The sequence below is a fragment of the Budorcas taxicolor genome, chromosome 18, assembly GCF_023091745.1.
Source record: "Budorcas taxicolor isolate Tak-1 chromosome 18, Takin1.1, whole genome shotgun sequence".
Classification (NCBI taxonomy): domain Eukaryota; kingdom Metazoa; phylum Chordata; class Mammalia; order Artiodactyla; family Bovidae; genus Budorcas; species Budorcas taxicolor.
The window spans coordinates 9,494,987-9,509,616 of NC_068927.1; the positions used below are offsets into that span (position 1 = coordinate 9,494,987).

Consider the following 14,630-nt stretch of genomic DNA (forward strand, 5'->3'; position numbering starts at 1 on the left):
GCCAAAGTATTGGAGCTTCTGCATCAGTCCTTCCAATGAATATTCAGGACTGATTTCCTCTAGGATAGACTGGTTGGGTCTTCTTGCAGTCCAAGGGATTCTCAAGAGTCTTCTCCCAACACCACAGTTCTTCAGCACTCAGCTTTCTTTATGGTCCAAGTTTCACATCCATACATTGACTACTGGAAAAACCATAGCTTTGACTAGACTCCCATTTGAATATATATATTTGGCTACATCACACGTTGTGCAGTCTTAGTTCCCCAACCAGGAATTGAACCTGGGCCCCAGCAATGAAAGTGCCTAACTTTCATTGCATAGTGAAAGAGTCCTAACCACTGGATCTCCAGGGAATTCCCTTGTATTTTTATAGTAACACACATTTGCAAAGGAACTGATAGTGAATCAGGAAATGTGAAAACCCTAACCATAACTTCCAGCTTTTATCCTTTCCATCACCTAATCTGTGAAATGGTGGTAGTTATGGATATGCCCTACCAAGCTCTGGCTATCGTAAAGACCAAAGAAGGTAATACACAAGAGCACCTTTAAAACAAAATTTAATTATTTAGACTAAGATGAGCAATTATTACTCATCCCTTTCTAGTTCCAAAGTGGGGGAAAGGGGGAAAAGTCACTCAGTCGTGTCCGACTCTTTGTGACCCCATGGACTGAGAAGCCTGGTAGGCTACAGTCCATGGGATTTTCCAGGCAAGAGTACTGGAGTGGATTGACATTTCCTTCTCCAGGGGATCTTCCTGACCCAGGGATCGAACCTGGGTCTCCCGCATTGTAGGCAGACACTTTACCCACTGAGCCATCACTGACAGGCAGCTCAGCAGTGAAAGGGCTACTGGCTCAGTCCTGGAAAGAATGCATCCATTTTACAGAGGAACAGGAAAGGCTTGTATGTTACTTATCTATCTACATACTCTAGGTTCTCGTGTTTGCTCTTTATTTACCAGAAGACAGTAATGCCTAAATACTTCCCTTCTCCTCCAGTATTGGGAAAATGATAGAAGAGTTTGTTCTTACTGTATGCTATGTTGGCCACAAGTTTCACTGTGTCCACTTCTATTCCCATTACTTATGTGGCTTAGCTTTCTTAAGGTTGTCATGTACCAGACTGGTCACAATTTCACCTTTTCTTGTTTTTACTCCACTCTTGTAATTTAGCATGACAGAAAAACAAAGTCAGTGATTTCTTTTTCAATACATTAAAGATAATAAAAAAATAGTACTTGATGTTATCAGGCAATTAGATCTTTGCTTAAGAAAAGCCAGGTTTGTGACTAAAAGGAAACATTTTCTTGGAACTTTCTCATTGTCAGGACTTAAATTTCCTTTAAAAAAAAAAAGAAAAGACTTCCCATACGTTAAAATTAGCATCTTTATAAATACTAGGAAACATACTATGAAATATTAACAGCAGAACAAAATTCATGATTAAGAAGTTGAATATTATTAAATTGTTTATTCTCCTGCAAGGCTGTTACTTCACTGTATAAAAATAGCACCAGCAAACACAGTATATTGCAAAATTAAGATAGTAATATTCTTCATTGGACACTATACAACTAACAAACTTTTCTCCACTGGCAGTTATTTCTAGTGGGAAGATAATTTTGACCCAAATCCAAGGATAGCTGTAAGCAAGTTACAGTGTCATATAAGGTTTAAGATAACCATGTTATCCTTGAATTACATAATTTTTGTAATTAGTTTTACCAGAGATAATTTCAGGAATTCTGAATATTATAACTGGAGCCTAGCCTAAAAATCACAGGATGCTGTGGAAAAGATGCACAGTGTTTATCTAAAGTCATTAGAAAGTTAAGCGGTATTTTCTTCAGGAAACATTGTTACAAGTAGTTTCTTTTGCTAAAAGTTGCTTTTTAAATATCTATCCACCACTAAGTTAAGACAACTATGCTAGATTAAGTTGTTTCAAAGTAGTTTATTTAGGGGTTCCATTTTCACTCCTCAATAGATTTTATGTATTTCTCATATGCTTCTTCACTCATTAGTTCATCTAGTTCAGAAGGGTTACTGAATGTCATCTTGATCAGCCAACCTGCAACCAAAAAAAAGTATCATATTCCAAATCACCTTTTAAAAGAGAAAATCACATAAATTTTAACCTTAAGAATTAATATTTCTTACATATAATAACGATAAAGAACCAGAAGAAATTGTACCATCATGGATTAAGAAATCTGAGGTTGTAGTTAATAAGCATTAACAACTTTACACAGGGATCCAAATATACAGGTATATAAAATTAGGAACACCAAGACTATAACTACTGAAATTAATGGCATTAGAAAGCATTAGAAGAGAGAAGTAGGTGATAGGAAATAGGAAACTACAACTTAATGCTAATTTTGCATTTTATTGGCTGTTTGACTTTACCAAAGAAATCCTTTGAGAATTTCATCTATGAAAGGGAAAAAACTGCTACTAGTTTACCTTACTACATTATGAAGAAGATGAAAATATGAGAAAACAATGCAATAAATATTGTTAACCATCTTTATCACAAAATGTGATTAGATCTTTATGACTGAAGAGGTAAGTACTTTGACGTGTTTACAGTGAGTCTACAACTACAACACTAAGAACCCTATAAAATTAGGCAATGCTTTTATTGAGAGAGATCCAAAATATAACCTAACCTGTGTTTTTCCTTTTTAAAGCAGCATATCTATTTATTATAATACCAAGAAGTACCAAAAGAAATCACAATCAGTTAAAGATTGCTTTATAGTCTAGACTAAATGTTAACTGCAGCAAACAATCCTTAAAAAAATTTTCAGCAACAACTTACCATCTTCATAACACGACTTATTGACAAGTCCTGGATTTTCTGCTAGAGCTTTATTAATTTCAGTTACTTCTCCTGATAGAGGAGAATAGAGTTCACTAGCAGCTTTCACACTTTCCAAAGCACCAAACTCCTCTAAATTGAGAAAATTAAAGAAAATATGAAATGTCAAGTTAGTGATCCCAAAATACAAAATAGAGAAAAGTGATCACCTCTATAGTCATAATAAAAAGATCTAAATATCTTTAAATAAAACCATAGGTTTTGTCATGCAAGATCTTCACTTATACAATTTGTAGCCTGACAACATTGCCCCATCCAAACAGCACAGTGTAACTAGAACACAAGTAAAAAATCATAGTCTTATTTGCTCAAGGGGTCAGAGGATTGAGTATGGGCCTGCCAAAGTGAAAAAGTAGTCAATATAAAGATCTCCAAATGTTCCACAGACCCACATATTGGAATTAGCAGAGAAATCTCAAAACCGCTGTTACAAAATCACAGTGAGTGAATGTTTGGGGGAATACCTGCAAAAAACTAATAATTTTTAAAATGGACATTCTAGAACTGGAAGGCCTATCTAAAATAAAATATTCACTAGATGGCACTAATAGTCGACTGGATACAGAAGAAAGGATCACTGAACATGAAGAAAGACCATCTAAAATTGATCTGAACTGAATGTGAATATAACATACCAGTTTGTGGGGGTAGAGCTAAAGTAGTACTTAGAAGGAAATAATATCTTTTGTTCAGTCACCCTGTCATGTCCGACTCTTTGCAACCCCATGGACTGCAGTGCACCAGGCCTCCCTGTCCCTCACCATCTCCTAAAGTTTGCCTGAGTTCATGTCCATTGCACCCATGATGCCATCCAGACATCTCATCCTCTGACACCCTATTCTTCTGCCCTCAATCTTTCCCAGCATCAGGGTCTTTTCTAATGAGTAAGCTCTTTGCATCAGATGATCAAAATACTGAAGCGTCAGCTTCACCATCAGTTCTTCCAATCAATATTCAGGGTTGATGATTTCCCTCAAGATAGACTGGCTTGATCGCCTTGCTGTCCAAGGGACTTTCAGGAGTCTTCTCCAGCACCATAGTTTGAAGGCATCAATTCTTTGGTGCTCTGCCTTCTTTACGGTCCATCTCTGACGACCTTACGTGACCACTGGGAAGACCGTAGCCTTGACTATACAGACCTTTGTTGGCAGACTATTGACTCTGCTTTCCAACACACTGTCGAGGTTTGTGATAGCTTTACTGCCAAGAAGCAATCGTCTTCTGATTTCATGGCTGCAGTCACCATCTGCAGTGATTTTTAGAGCCCAAGAAGAAGAAGTCTGTCACTACTTCCACCCTTTCCCCTTCTATTTGTCATGAAGTCTTAGTTTTCAGTGTTGAGTTTCAAGCCAGCTTTTTCACTTTCCTCCTTCATTGTCACTAAGAAGCTCTTTAATTGCTCTTTGCTTTCTGCCATTTAGAGTGGTATCATCTGCATATCTGAGGTTGACGTTTCTCCCATCTTTTTTTTTTTTTTTTTTTTACTGAACTGGGTGTTAGTTGCAGTACGCAGGATCTTTAGTTGCAGCATGCAGGCTCTTAGTTGTAGCATATGGGATCTACTTTACTTGACCAGGGATCAGACCCCAGGCCCCGGCCCCCTGCATTGGGGAGCACAGAGTCTTAGCCACTGGACCACCAGGAAAGTCCCTTTCCCACCTATCTTGATACCAGCTTGTAACTTGTCCAGCCCAGCATTTCTCATAATGTGCTCAGTGTATAGGTTAGTTAGACAAACACAGTGACACTAGACAGCCCTGTCCTACTCCTTTCTCAGTCTTGAACCAATCAGTTGTTCCATACAGGGTTCTAACTGTTGCTTCTTGAACTACATACAGGCTTCTGAGGAGACAGGTAAGATGGTACGGTATTCCCATCTCTTTAAGAGCTCTTCACAGTTTGTTATGATCCACACACTCAAAGGCTTTAGTGTAGTCAATGAAACAGAGATAATGGTAATATCTTTAGGTTTTATTTAAAAATAACATCTTAAAATCAATGACCTGGCTTCTAAAGATACTAGAAAGTGAACAAAAGAAGGCAGTTTATAGAGAAGAGGCAACATTCGAAAGAAGCTATGACACTTTTGATTCTTAAAAAAAAAAAAGACTTTTAGGGACTTCCCTGGTGGCCCAATGGTTAAGAATCTGCCTGCAGGGGTCATGGGTTCAATCCCTGATCCAGAAAGACTCCCACATGCTGTGGAGCAACTAAGCCTGTATGCTGCAACTACTGAGCCCATGAGCCACAACTATTGAAGCCCACACACCTAGAGCCCATGCTTCGCAACAAGAGAAGCCCCGGAATGAGAAGCCTGTGTACTCCAGCTAGAGAACAGCCCCTCTTACCCACAACTAGACAAAAGCCCTTGCAGCAACGAATACCCAGCACAACCAACAAAAAGCATCAAACTAGATTTTAGCTGCCACTCATCGCAAGGGAGATGGCATTTTACGGTATAGATAAAAAAGTCAATTTAAGAAAAACCGTGGAAACCAACAAACCCATAAATTTCCAGAAGCGAGAAAACGTTAAGTTGGAGGAAGAAAATAAAGCTATGAAAAAATAAATGAAATGGAAAATAGAAAATTTAGCATTGTAGAATTCTACATAGTAGAAATTCTTTCAAGAGATTGATAAAATTGATGAAGAGCTAGCAAGACTGATGCACATTCTTTCAGAAAAAGAGGTGGGAACATTTCTAAACTTATTCTATGCACCAGATAGAACAGATTCCAAAATTTGACAAAGCCATTTTAAGAAAAGACCAGTATCTCTCATGAACATAATGTAAAAAAACAGCAAGTCAAATTCAACAGTACATTTTAAAGAAACAGTTCTTACACAATGACTACCAGGAATCCAAGGTTGGTTAAACAGTCAAAATGAATGTTTAACATTAAAAAATGAATCATTGATCACATTAACAAGAAAAACCCTTCAGACATGTCAACAGATGGAAAAAATTCAACAAAAATTCAACATCCACAAATGATAATCTCAGCAAACTAGATATAGAAAGGAACTGCTTCATCTGATAGTGGGCATCTGTGAAAACTCCCACAGCTAAATATACCTAATAATGAAATGTTCAATCTCTATGAACCTTGGTATGGACCTGAGTTGCCCATACTGTGCCCTTTCTCAGTTCTCAGTGCCCTTGGTGGTGATTTTGTGGTAATCACTGCTGTTGCTGCTGCTTCTAAGTCACTTCAGTCGTGTCCGACTCTCTGCGACCCCATAGATGGCAGCCCACCAGGCTCCCCCATCCCTGGGATTCTCCAGGCAAGAACACTGGAGTGGGTTGCCATTTCCTTCTCCAATTCATGAAAGTGAAAAGTGAAAGTAAGGTTGCTCAGTCATGTCCGACTCCTAGCGACCCCATGGACTGCAGCCTACCAGGCTCCTCTGTCCATGGGATTTGCCAGGCCAAGGTACTGAAGTAGGCTGCCATTGCCTTCTCCTAGACCAAAATAAATACCTAACATTTCAATTTATTAAGAGGTCAGGTCCAAACTACTTAGAAGGTTTTTATATCCTAGCAATTGAGTAGCAGTTTAAAAAAAACAAACACAGAAATTGAACAAAAACAGAATTTTCATTCTTAATTACAATTTACAGATATAAGTATGTCTGCTGCATATTGTATAAGTTCTCCATCAGGAAATCAGGTCATATCAACCAGTGCCCAACCTCATGTTCCACACCAACTGTGTAGTACTTGCTTCAAAGATACATTACCCAAAGTAATAGAGTAAGATTTCAATATTGAAATTGTTAACTTAACTGAATCTTAGTTTGTGCTGTGCCCAACAGATGTTAAAAATTAAAAATATCCCATAGCACCTCATGTTACTGGGGTATATAATCTGGGAACTATGAAGACAGACAAAGATATCTTAGAGAAGACACAATGTTTTATACATAAATATGAGAAAATATTCATAAAATACATATTTGAAAAAGGTTTTATATCTAGAATTTATAAAAGATGCTGAAAATCGATAAGATAAATTAGACTAGAGACTTCACAAAGGTGTGAGTGGCAAAAAGCTCATGGAAAGGTGAACAATCTGTCACTAGGGAAATGCACATTAAAACCACAATGAGATATGTTGTACATGGAACTCTCTGATACTGTTGGTGAGAATACAAATGGTATAACCACTTCAGCAAACACAATAGGATACCGCTGGCATAAAAAGCAAATTACTGAGCACTTAATATGAATGTATCTCAAACTCATGACAATAGACAAAAGAAACCAGGCATAATGTCGTCTGATTCCTTTTAAATGAAGTTAAAGAATAGGCAGAAGTAATCTATGGTGACAGAAATCAGAGAAGAGGTTATCGTTTACCAAAACTGTTTGGATTATACAGTTGAGTATATAGTTAATGCCTAGATCTAGTTAAGATCTAGATCTAGGCATTTTCACCATATATAAATTTCATTACCAATTTAAAAAACACCTTTGGCAGAAAGTTTAAAGCATTCATTAGTTTAAGGAGGTTACTCAACATATATTAATGGAAATTTAAAATTAAGCATAAAAAAGAAAACAACTGATGTACAGATAAAAAGAAAGTTTGAACAAGATAAATGATAGGGAAAGTTTAAGCAGAAAAAGATATGGCAAATATTGTCAAAGATATTAGAAAACAGATATTTAAATTCTCTAGCAGTGTCTTATACATGTCAAGGAGCCCATGAATAATAATACATGTGGTTCCACTGCTTGACATTTATCAAGTACTAATCTCCATGGTAAAGAATCCACCTGCCAATGCAGGAGACATGAGTTCCATGCCTGGGTCAGGAAGAGGAGGAATGGCAACCCACTCCAAGATTCTTGCCTGGAAGATCCCATGGACAGAGGAGCCTGGCAGGCCACAGTCCAAAGGGTTGCAAAAGAGTTGGACACAACTTAGTGACTAAACAACAACAAATCTTATGCTGGATGTTATGCTAATTCCATTTAATCTTTACAACTACTATATGAGGCAGTTATTATCCTAACTCACAGATGAGATCTACATTAAGTAATTTCCGCCAAATCGCACAGCTGATATGTTGAGGGGCCTGGATTTAAAACCAGATTCCGACTCACGAGCTCATGTTCTGATATTCTTTACTGCCTCCAAAGAAAAACAGATTTTATTTTTTAAACTTAAGAGACCTCAGCTATATCACTAATGCATCAATGTGTGGCAGGGATGGTGCTAAAAGCCATTTCTCTCTACTTCCTACCTTCCATTATAAAATATGAAAATGTTCACTATTCTTCACTATCATCATTCCTTACAGCTAGGGATGGCAATAGGATGCAGACAAGTTATTATTCAAGATAAAGAAAACTCATGGCATGAATCATGACATACCAAGATGAGAAAAACACTCACCTTGTTTGTTCAACTTTGTCCCAACTTCAGGCAGACTACAGTAAACAACATCTCCCAAAGCTTCCTTTAAAAAACAAAAACAAAAAAATCTCTAAGAGATCAAATTAAACCTAGTAATTAGGAACAAGCCAAGCATTTAATCCCTTTAATTCAAATAGTATATACTTTACACTTGAGGGATCAAATTCTGTTTTTTCTTATAACCCTTTAAAAATGCAAAATTATTCTTACCTCAGAACTTGCAAGAAAACATGCCATCAGCTGGCCCACAGGTGGCAGTGACCCTTGTCACCAACCATATGCCCCCGAAAAGATGACTAGCTCCTTTAAGAACAAACACACTTTGTGCTTTTCCACTTCTGCAATTTTACTGAGGACATTTCTCCTATTGATTTGCTGACTAATCAACAGTGATCTCTCCATCAAGTTGAGCGGGTTACAACCCCTTGTACGATTCAGGTCATCCACCACATATTGTTTTGCGTGTCGTTTTCCATGTTAAGTGATTTCCTCTCATAAAATTGAGGAGAGGAGGACAATATTTATACAGTATTTCACAGAGCATTCTGTACTGGGCCTCAGTAGGTACACAGATATGCCCACAAAGATACGGCTGTCATTGATTCTCAGTACATGAGATCCCAGCATTTCTGAGGAATACCATATCCTCCAATCAGTTAATATCCCCTGCCCCCTCCTCTCCCCACCCCACCCAGAGGTCCAGTTGAAAAGTCACTGACCCATATTGCTGTCTGGCTTCTAGTTTTCTTTTGAATGAAGTCGCTCAGTCATGTCCGACTCTTTGCAACCCCATGGACTGTAGCCTAACAGTCTCCTCCGTCCATGGGATTTTCCAGGCAAGAATACTGGAGTGGGTTGCCATTTCCTTTAGGAGATCTTCCCAACCCAGGGATTGAACCCAGGTCTCCCACATTGTAGGCAGACGCTTTACCATCTGAGCCACCAGGGAAGTCCTGGTGTAGTTTTCTAGTATTGTAGTTTTCTTTTACACAGTATCAAACTAGAGGCTCAGTGGCAATAGTGGAATTAGTTGAGATAAACTCGAAATAAAAAGTTTATCTTTGTGTAATCTGTGCCATTCTAGGTGTTCCTTCTTCAAGTCCCCAGGTCATGTGTGAAAGTGAAGTGGCTCCCACATTGTAGGCAGATGCTTTACTGTCTGAGCCACCAGGGAAGTCCTGTGTATATCAGGTCATGTGTATATCACTATTATCCACAAAACACTAACACTCCAGCCCTTTTGCTTGTTCTGCTGCTTTCCTTAACTGCCTCAATATGAAACAAACATTTCCCTTGAATTTTTTAACTGTTAACCTTTTAATCTCTTAAAACACTATACACTTTCCTATGTTTTTCTTTTTCCACCTATGACAGATGTTCTTCTAAGGGCCTTTAAAGGGCCCAAGATACTAAGGGGCAGAATAAACAATTTTTAAAAGATAAAGACAATGGAATTTAGGCAAGAGCAGACTGTTTTAAATATTTCAAGACAATCTAGTACCTGTGCAAAATTGCTGATTCCCACTGTTCCAACACCATTTTCTGTTGTTACCCATTCGTGTTTTTCTGTGAATTTCCGCACTAAAATAAAGACCAACATTTCAGAAAAGCAGTGGCATCACTTCTTTAAAAGCATTTTTTTTTTCATATCAATGCTATCAAAAGGCAAGGCCTTCCCAGTATCTGTTTGACTTATTGACACTGTCATTCAACAGTATACTGCCCAGGACGAAATAGATCATATGAAAAGACACATCTCAACAGTGGTATTATTTAGGCAAAGATGGCTTGATGTAAATACCTTTGGATCTTTTGGCGATTTGATTATTTGTACTCAACATTACTCGGTCTAAATCATACACACAAATACTGGAGCACATTTCAAATGTATACCTATCCACTACTGATCTGTCTTGCAGAAAGAAGTCTGTCCCTCTGAAGAAAGAGTGATGAAGTTTTGGGAGCATAAAGACTGCTCATAAATGATTTAACCTAAAAAATAATGTGCCTCTTTAGGTAGAGCTGTATCAAGAATAAAACTGACCTTGAACAATTATAATGACTAAGTTCTTGATTCTACTTTAACTGAATTCAAGTCAGCCCTTGAATAAAGTGGCTACCATCATTATGAGAAGCAAATTATACCATCAGAACTCAGTTGTCACCTCAGAGCTAAGACATTAACTGGTAGAAAGGCAAGCTCTGCTCAACATTCACTGGACAGGTTAGCCCTTGGCTTTATAACCTGCTTCTTTTCAAATACAAGGATGGCCAAACTACTCAAGGATTCCTGGAACAAAGACCTACCAAAATTTGAGTGATGTGAAAAAAATTACTTAGGAATTAATAGTACTTGCTTAAAAGAATAAAAATTTTTATGAAGCATATCTTAAATATATACCACATTCTGAAGTGAAGCAGTTTTCCAAAAGTACAGAAATTAATATGAAAATGGCTTGTTAATTTCAATAGTTTTAAAAGTATTGCTAGTTCACTCTTACCCCTAACCCAAAAGATAACTGTACTTAAAACATTAAACTCTCTTGATTACACAGCTCTGATACATAGCAGAATGTAAATAAAAAGTATTAATTTCCACCCCCATCATTAAATAACTTGAATATCATACTCCTCAGTGGAAGAGGTTGCAAAATCTCACCGTCAGTTGCTCCGCTCCACTTCAAATTACTGAATGCTTCAGGTCAATCTGATGTTTCCCTAAGGTTAAGGTTTGTTTGTACTTAGTGTTCTGACTGCAACCCACTCTCCCCACTGCCTTTTCTTGACTTTTGATCTCAGCTTAGAAACTTCCTGCCAGCAGCCTTATCTAGCCCTCCAAGCCTGGGTTCCTGGGCCGTCCAGTCTGCTCCCCCAGCTCTCTGCACCTCTCCCCCCAACACACTCATGGCGCTTAACATGCTACAGATACAGCTCTTCTGTCACCTTCCCCCGGGGAGTAGACCAAGCACAAAGCAAGCAAGAGCAGGGTTTATTGCATTCGTAGCCCCAGTTCTCAACACTGTCCTTGGCATACAGTAAGCAATCAAAAGTTGGAGGGAAGTAATTTTTTAAAGTGTAAGAAGATTCTGAGCAAAACATAGAGTATATAGTTATCTGGCTACAGCACTCAATTCTCCCTAACATTCTGTGACAACTCTAGAACTAGCAGTTTAAACTAATACACTTTTTTATAGAAAGGACTGGACAACCATAAATATGACTTCTCTGAAACTGTCCTGACCTTGGCCTTGCCATCTTGCCTAATTGTAAAGATAATCTTGAGGAACAAGAGTTCTCAACATTCAGTTTTAGCAACTGAGCAACCACAGTTTAGAGGAAAAGGCAGCAACATTGCTAAGCTAAATGCACCCAGGTCCTGTTAGCCTCAAAGGCCATTAAGTCTTTATACCAGGCCACGAAATTTAGGCTAAAAACAATGATTGGTACAATTCTCCTTTAACCCCTGGCCCAATGGGAGGAAAAGTGAACAGGAGATTTGGTAGTTTTCTTTTGAGTCTTGAAAACAATGGGTTTCAGCCCCCAGAAAATAAAGTGTTTTGAGTAATTTATGAGAACTTTGCATTTTCCCCCCTTTCAAAGTCACTGAATCAAATACACTAACATTTGATCAATTTTCTGCTGATTCTATACACTAACATATAATAAGTAACATTATCAAGTACTTACTATGTATCAGGCTATATGTACAGCAGTTACATTGTTTCATTTCATCCAACAAGTCTGTAAAGTAGGGATTATCATTTCCATTTTTCCAGCGAGGGAAACAAGTGACCATAGAGGAAGAGGAAGCCAATGGAACTCAAGTCTCTAGTATTGAAAACTCGTGTTCAACCAGATCATGGCTATTGATATCTTGGGCAATATTTAACTAGTTAACAGGACAATGCAAAAAAGTAATACTGAACTAACCAAAAAAATACAAGCTTTTAAGTCAGTTATCTGAGAAATGCTTTTCCCTTATATTCAAATTAGTAATGTATTGATGTATGTAAATTAGTAACGTACCGATAGGTACCACCAACAGATCTGAGAGATTACGGTGGGCGGGTGGGGAGGAGATAAGTAAGCTTCGTTATGTTTGACTTTGAACTAAATTTATCAACTTTTCTAGTCCCAAACAGGTTTCTAAAACAACGAACTTAATGACACAACAGCCACCAGACCTGTGCTCCGTGCAAGTAAGAAGCCGGAGTTCGCGAACAGGTGCACTTAGTGCCTCACATTTTGGTGCATGAAGTACAGCAGTTTTTGCTCTGCGTTCACTTGTGCTGAAGTAGCACAGATGGCCAAGATATTTACGGGCAAGTCTCCCAGTTACTTCAAGCCCGTGTATGTAAGGCCTCGTTTCAGCCCAACACACATTCACGACTATACTTTATATACGACGATGCAGACTTTAGCAGAACGTCCTCAGTGGAACCCAGGAGACTATCGCACTGCTTTAGGAAATAGTTGTCTGCAACATTATGCTAGCTTTAGCTGGTAAAACTAGACCCAGTGCTTTAAGTTTCAATAAATGCTCTTGCTTTACTTTTACTTCAGAACTTACAGTGACGATATGCATAGCAAAGTAAAGCCTATTACTTGTCCTCACTCAGGGTGCACGATGCTCACAAATGCGAGGAACCTAAGGTCACGAAGGAGCTCAGCAACCTTGCCCAGGTCTGCAGCAGCGAGCGGCCGACGATCCTGCCAGAACCACCCTGGACACGGCGGCCGCGCCAGTCTTCAGTCTCCCCGCCCCCTCGCCCCGGCTCCCAACCCACAGGACAAAGGCTGCGGGGCCGTCCAAGCAGCTCAGGGAGGTAGCAACGGCGCCGCAACACGGGGTCCCAGCAACAAAAAACGCGCAGAGGTCGCCTCGCTGGACCCGGGCGGCCCGCGGCCGAGGACCCGAGGTAAGGATTGAGGCCCAGCCCCTTTCCCCCGAGGCAGCCCGGCTCGGCCCACGTGCCCTCCAGCACTCACCCGACAGCAGAGCAGGGCCGGTGCGCAGCGCCCGAACGGCACCCGCTCGCAGTCCCCAGGACCGCAGCGAGCAGGGCGCGCTGGGTGCCGAGATGGCGCGCAGGCTGCCGACCGCGGCCCGCACGCTCCGCACCGCGCGCAGCGCCATGTTCGCACGGGTGCAGAGGGTCTCCGCGCGGCACCTAGAGCACCCCGGCCGGCGGGGGCGGGGCGGGACTGGGCAGCCCCGGGCCGGAGCGAGCCGGAGCGAGCTGGCTGGACTGGGGCGCGGGGGCGGGGCCCCGGGAGGGGCGGGGCCTGACAGGGCCGCATGCGGGAAGGGCGTGGACGCTCGGAAAGCCCTGAGGCCCGGAAGGGGCGGTGGCGAGGGGCGGGGACTGGTTTGTGGACTAGGCGGGCCAGGCCGAGCTGGGCGGGGCGTCGGGAGCGGGGCGTCCCGGGAGGGGTGGGACCACGCCTTCAGGCGGTGCTTCTGGGCGAGTGAAAGCTGTAGGTCAGCATTTGTGACTTCCAAGACCCACCCAGGCTATGAGACGGGCTCCAGGCAGGAGTGGTGCTCTTGGGTCCTCGGGGAGGCAGGGTGCTCCCAGTCCTGTTAAAAGATGAGGTCTCCACCTTCTAAAGAGGATCAAGGTCACCCAGAGCAGTATTCATAGCAGATCCAAAGAATCATTCCAGCCAAAGTTGGTTGTTGGGCACTGGCCAAAGGTGCGCTAACACGAATGCAGTTTCTCTTTGACTTTTTGAAATATTGAAACCTTTATTACTTTGCATATGCCCCAAACCCTACAGTCTCCAAAGAGGAGAGAAACCTAATCATGAAGCTCATAGAGGGGCAAGGACTTGTTGAAGGGTCAGGAGTGGCTTCTGGTGGAGTCTATACTGCAGGAGCTACTGCAGTAGCAGTCAAAAGGCAGAGAGTTGAGACCCAGCATGATCAGCTCCTTGCTTAAGCGGTCCTGTGACTGAAACTTTAGCAGAAAAGCAGAAGACATGTCTCACCCAATCCAAGGAGACAGAAAATTAGGTTTGGGAAAAGACCTCACCTTTAACACAGATTTTGTGGAGTAGGCAAGAATCAGCAAAGAAACACTGGAGTGAGAAAGAAACACCTCAATCTCCACACTGTCAGTATTACAGGGTATACCTTGAAGTATATGCGTGTATGAGTATATGTGCGAATATATGTGTGTGTGTGTTTGGGAGACCCAAATGTTGTGCTGAGATTCTGCCTCACAAAACTGGGGATGTCAACACATCTGTGCAGTAGTTTGCAGGGGCTGTCATGCTCCTCTGAGTTGTCTTTTCCTCTGAGTACACTGAACCTTTGT

The 14,630-nt window shown here is 40.7% G+C and overlaps 1 protein-coding gene across 1 annotated transcript; it reads right to left on the reverse strand.

Moving 5' to 3' along the window:
* Nucleotides 1-1,942: 1,942 nt before the first annotated feature.
* GCSH (glycine cleavage system protein H) lies at nucleotides 1,943-13,542 on the reverse strand. The gene is made up of 5 exons (XM_052656462.1): nucleotides 13,300-13,542; nucleotides 9,812-9,891; nucleotides 8,290-8,353; nucleotides 2,828-2,959; nucleotides 1,943-2,074 (listed from the first exon to the last, which is right to left on the reverse strand). Exons 1-5 carry the CDS (start codon nucleotides 13,445-13,447, stop codon nucleotides 1,977-1,979), a joined length of 522 nt encoding a protein of 173 aa, XP_052512422.1. The 5' UTR covers nucleotides 13,448-13,542; the 3' UTR covers nucleotides 1,943-1,976.
* Between the last annotated feature and the right edge of the window lie 1,088 nt (nucleotides 13,543-14,630).

Bases quoted from the DNA above. Each gene is read 5' to 3' on its own strand.
- GCSH (XM_052656462.1), bottom strand. From the start codon at position 13,447: ATGGCGCTGCGCGCGGTGCGGAGCGTGCGGGCCGCGGTCGGCAGCCTG. The intron at 8,354-9,811 runs GTACTAGATTGT...TGTTTTTTAAAG, and splicing joins GAATCAGCAATTTTGCACAG to GAAGCTTTGGGAGATGTTGT. The intron at 2,075-2,827 runs GTAAGTTGTTGC...TTTTGGTTGCAG, and splicing joins TAAGTCGTGTTATGAAGATG to GTTGGCTGATCAAGATGACA.